Source organism: Seriola aureovittata, chromosome 7 (assembly GCF_021018895.1).
Source record: "Seriola aureovittata isolate HTS-2021-v1 ecotype China chromosome 7, ASM2101889v1, whole genome shotgun sequence".
Taxonomy (NCBI): domain Eukaryota; kingdom Metazoa; phylum Chordata; class Actinopteri; order Carangiformes; family Carangidae; genus Seriola; species Seriola aureovittata.
The window spans coordinates 5,070,754-5,075,753 of NC_079370.1; the positions used below are offsets into that span (position 1 = coordinate 5,070,754).

At 46.4% G+C, this 5,000-nt stretch overlaps 1 protein-coding gene across 2 annotated transcripts in view; it reads right to left on the reverse strand.

Annotated features, from left to right (window-relative positions):
- The window catches only part of si:dkey-22o22.2 (neural-cadherin), a 123,767-nt gene that overhangs the window by 55,722 nt on the left and 63,045 nt on the right, over positions 1-5,000 (reverse strand). For both annotated transcript variants that reach the window (XM_056381460.1, XM_056381461.1), the window contains exons 4-5: positions 3,840-4,044; positions 300-411 (exon numbers count right to left, since the gene is read on the reverse strand). In XM_056381460.1, the coding sequence (XP_056237435.1) occupies positions 300-411; positions 3,840-4,044 (317 nt within the window). The remainder of the gene's footprint in view (positions 1-299; positions 412-3,839; positions 4,045-5,000) is intronic.

Here is a 5,000-nt window from a genome sequence, read left to right on the forward strand (position 1 = left end):
TCAAACAGACCGACTTCAGCGAGGCTTTGCTCTTATTAGGCAGACAGCCAGCAACACACACACACACACACACACACACACACACACACACACACACACACACACACACACACACACACACTCACACTCACACTGCGGTATACCCAGGTGTAATGTGCTGATGTTGCGTTCACTGACAGAGGGCAAACAGTTTATCAGAACCAGCTCCACAGATCGGCCTATGAGTGTGTGTGTGTGTGTGTGTGTGTGTGTGTGTGTGAGTGTGTGTGTGTGTGTGTGTGTGTGTGTGTGTGTGTTACCTTGCAGCAGGGAGGTTCCAGGTGCGACGCTCTCAGGTATGTTGTCTCTGGTGTAGATTGAGTGGAGGAACTCAGGTGTGCAGTCATTTTCATCTGTGATGTGAACAACAACCTGTGGGGGGGGGACTTGTCATTATTATCTGTTATCAGTAATTTGTCAATAATCTGTTGATAGATCCATGTGATCACCTGCAGGAGTGAACAGGTGACTGATCTCTGTCATTTCATCACAGAATCACTGATTTGATGATTTAACGTTAAATCTCTACTAAATTTGGTTGAAGCTCCCAACACCACCTGTTTGAACCGGGCTTTGATGGGAACCAACCAACCAATCAATCAATCAATCAATCAATCAATCAATCAAACAAATGGGGAGAATGGTGCAAACATTCAGGTCTGTCCTCAGATTCACGTGAAGAGTGACAGAAGCAGAGAGATGGACGGAAGAGGAAAACTAAAGATGGAGGTTGAATCCGGCCCGCACTTGGCCCACATGCTTGTTTGTTTCTGGCCCGGTTCCACGGCCCGAATCTGGCCCATGTACGGCATGACTGTCAGATGCTTCTTCCACATCTGGACCTATTGTGGCGCGCACAAAGACAATCTCGCGGCTGTCAGTCAATACAGGAGGATAACAGCCGGAATCTGCCCAGATGTGGACGTATGTGGGCCGGACTCGGGCCGAAGACCTGGGCCTACGTTGGGCCAGAAGTTTAATTTTGCTCCTGCTGTTATAAACAACAACCTTTATCCTTCGAGGCTCAGAGTGAACGATGTTCGTTTGTTTATCATCTTGTCAGTCACTCAGTCAGCTGGTCTGGTGTTGTTGTAATATTAGACTTTAGTGAATCGACCATCCTTTACCCAGAATTCCTCATGCAAACATGATGAAGACAAATGTCTCCTGCTCGACGAGAGAAACCCATTTCCATCCCCTCTCTCTCTCTCTCTCTCTCCACCCAAATCCTGAGCCTCAGCGCCGTCACGTTCCCGTCCAGTTCACCCACTATCCCGAGCCACTGGAGCTCAAACCAAAACGCCATTTTCCATTCCCTTAATAAAGCCCAGATTTAACCGGCGAGGCTGGCGACCCGAGCACCTGAGCGCGGATTACCTACGGCGCCCACGAACTGTCGACGCCACCACCTGTTGAGTAATAACGGCGGGGCGGCGGAGGGGCACGCTGAGAGGATTTCGATGCGGGGGCTGCATCTGCAAACATGGGCTGAATATTTAAAGAAAAGGAAGGAAAACTGTTTATGATTTTGTCTGCAGCCCATGAATATGTGAGTAGCAGGAGACGCCGCTCTGAATTCACGGGACTGATACGAATCCAAAGACAGAAGCAAAACAACAAGTTATTTTACTGCTGAAGGAAAGAGTCGAGCTGTTTACTGATTTCTCTGATTTCTTCCATTTTCAGCAAAGATTTCCCAGATGTGACTTCAAGTGAAGAAAAGGAGGCTTCGTGTATTTCATGTACTGCCGACCACGGGGGGGGGGGGGGGGGGGGGGCTGAATCAGTCATATTTGTTTTTTATTTACTAATGTAAACAGATTTGTTTATGTGTTGATAAAGTAAGACAATAAAGAATTAGTTTTGCCGCTCAGCTAACGGCTAATATAGATTAGCTTGTATTTAATAAACCAAAACACTGAATTGAACTAGACTATAATAAACCTATTTCCCCACTATGAGACTAATAAATGATTATTTGATCTTCTCTTAAATAACCTCTCCTGTCCACAGTAACATTAAACAACTATATATTCACAGCAAACATTTAGTTCAGACTAAAATCTGACTGGTATTTTCTTTTTATATAAAAACAGAAACTTAAAAACTCTGTTTTAGCTGTTTTTGGTCTCTACACTCTCCTGACTCTTCAGCTGCTCGACCTCCGTCACCAGAGTTAGTCGGTACATGCAGGTTATTTTAGACGCAGGTGAACCCGCTAAGAAAAAGGCGGGTCTTAGAGGGTTTTTTGACCAGTGGGAAATCGGTGTGTGACGGCTCGATGGACAAAGAACATTCAGTTGGTTTACAGTTTCAATTCCCTGAGGCTGTAATGTTGAACGAACTCGTTGTCATGACGACTGCTCGTGGATCCTCTGTTAAACTGTAACACTAATATAAATACAGACTGATTTTGTCATTGATTTAAAATTTGGTTAACGACAGAAAACTCTCAGGTGAATTCTCAGGTAATGCAACTCCCCGTCGTGACTGAGGCTTTTATTTTGAAACGTTTGAGCTTTTTTTTGGGGCAATAAAATTAGTAATTTGCAGACGGAGGCTGTCAGGCTGACGGATGGAAGTATGAAGTATGAAGCTGTAATGACGGAGACGAACGAGTTCGTGCTGACGGACTGGAAATGTCTTTAGAAGCTGAAGGCAACAGAAACTGCAGAAGCTACAGTAACATGTAATATCAGCAGTGCTGAGGAGGCTTTCCACACACCTGACACACACACACACACACAACACACACACACACACACACACACACACACACAGGGCCTTTAGAGTGAATTAGCCAGCCGAGCTTATAGAGCAGCAGAGACCTTTGGGGGATGCTGGTAGTTTAGCAACTATTCTCTGTCTCAACCATCTGGACACTGAGAGCAGGTGATAATGGATTTCTCTAGGTGTGTGTGTGTGTGTGTGTGTGTGTGTGTGTGTGTGTGTGTGTGTGTGTGTGAGTGTGAACAGATGTAGCTATCTGCTGTATGAAGTCTTCAGAGCTTACTGTGAGAATAGGAGTCAGTACTTAGCTGCAAGGTTTCTGCACTTAGCACTGTGTGTGTGTGTGTGTGTGTGTGTGTGTGTGTGTGTGTGTGTTAATCCATGATGCTGTAAACTCCGTAACAAACTGAGCCAAAACTGCTGATCACAACCTGATCAGACGGGATCACTGAGGTCAGGGAGCGCAGAGATTTCATCATGAGCGGCTTCACAGGACGCCGGGTGAAAGACGCCGCGTGCTCAGTTTTTTTTTACGCATGCATAATGAACACATAAACAGATTATACAGTGAACGAAACAGTTGCATCACGGCGTCTGATTTCGAGGCTGCACTCCCTCTCAACTCATAATGAGTTTTCATCAGAGAGCGGCGCATTCAATAGTCGAGGGTCAACGCCGCCTTCGACCGTCAGCGTGTGCGGCTGTTAATTACCCTCGGAGCTCTGAGGGCACTTTCTCCACTTCTACATCATTTCTTAAATTCACCTTTTGAAATGTTGATATCACATGACGCCCCAGTGTTTATGTCACAGTGTCAGGAACTACCTCAGCTCCTTCCGTCATGACGCCTCTGAAAAACTGAAGCCCGGTTTTTAGAAAGTCTCCAAATCTCTGAAAACAAACTTTGACTGATGTGGATGTGTTCACCACACTGAGGTTCATAAACACCAGATCAATATATGAGTGAAGTAGCAGATAAATGTTTAATAAGCGCCTAAAATGAGACTCCAGAGTGAGCAGAGGAGTGTGTTTGTGTGTGTGTGTGTGTGTGTGTGTGTGTGTGATCTCACCTCTGCCACGCTGCTGAGGCCCGTGTCGGGTTCGGAGGTTCGGACCTGCAGGGTGTGGAGGTTGTGTCCGCTCTCGTAGTCGACGGTCCGGGTGAGGCTGAGCGCGCCGCTCTCCTGGTTGATGCTGAACAGGTTCCCAGGATTCACCAGCAGCATGTAGGACAGGCTCTTCTTCTGGAAGGAGACGGCCTGGACCGCCGCGACGCTGCACGGGAACATGGCGGGTCAGAGTCTGATGCTAAAACCACAATGTCTCCGTTCTTACATTTCTGTCTCTACACACACACGGACACGTGAATCTGAGGAGCTGGACGGTTTATTCTTTCACAAAGATTAAAAGTTTCCCTCTGCTTCAAGTCTTTATGCTAAGCTAGGCTAAATACATCCTCAACCCCCCCCTCCCCTGACTGTTACTACAGGAAACAACAACAACCTTCTGTTCTGATGCTTTTTGTGGCGTTTTCTCTGCAGGGAATCAGCTGGTTTAAAGACCATGTTCACCTCCACATGCACAAACTCTATTTTGCGCGGGCACCGCCTCATCATATCCCAGGATTCATGCACACCCGTAATAGAAGCAAACGACACCAACAGAGAGTCTGAGATTCACACTGTTGAATGCAAGAGTTTGACGGTACAAGATTAAAAACATCGAGGTTTTTGTGAGAAAATAAAGTTATGTGTTGTCAAGGTTGCTAGGCAACAGGAACGACACTTTGTGATGAAACTGTAGCCGCATCTTTCGGACGACGATGGTGTCGCAGCTGAACTGAAATGAGACGGTCTGATCAACGGAGGTCGTTACCGCTACCGCTGCCTCACAAAGCGCCGCTCCTGTCGCCTAGCAACCTTGACAATACATTACTTTTTTTTTTTTTTTTTTTTTACAAAAACTTGGTTTTAACAGTTGTACCATTCAAGCTGTCGAACCGACCTGAAACACAACACTTAGATTCAACAGTGTGATCCTCAGACTCTCTGTCAGGTGTTCTGCTGTTTGCTCTCATTACCGGCGCCGCAATGAATCTTGGGATATGTTGAGCCACAAAGGATCTGCCCAGGAAAAGAAAAAAGAAGGACGCATTTGAAGGAGCCTTCGAAATGGGACAGTCTAGTCGTGCCACTGATGTTGTGGGACGCAGCCTCCGTGGACCAGACCGT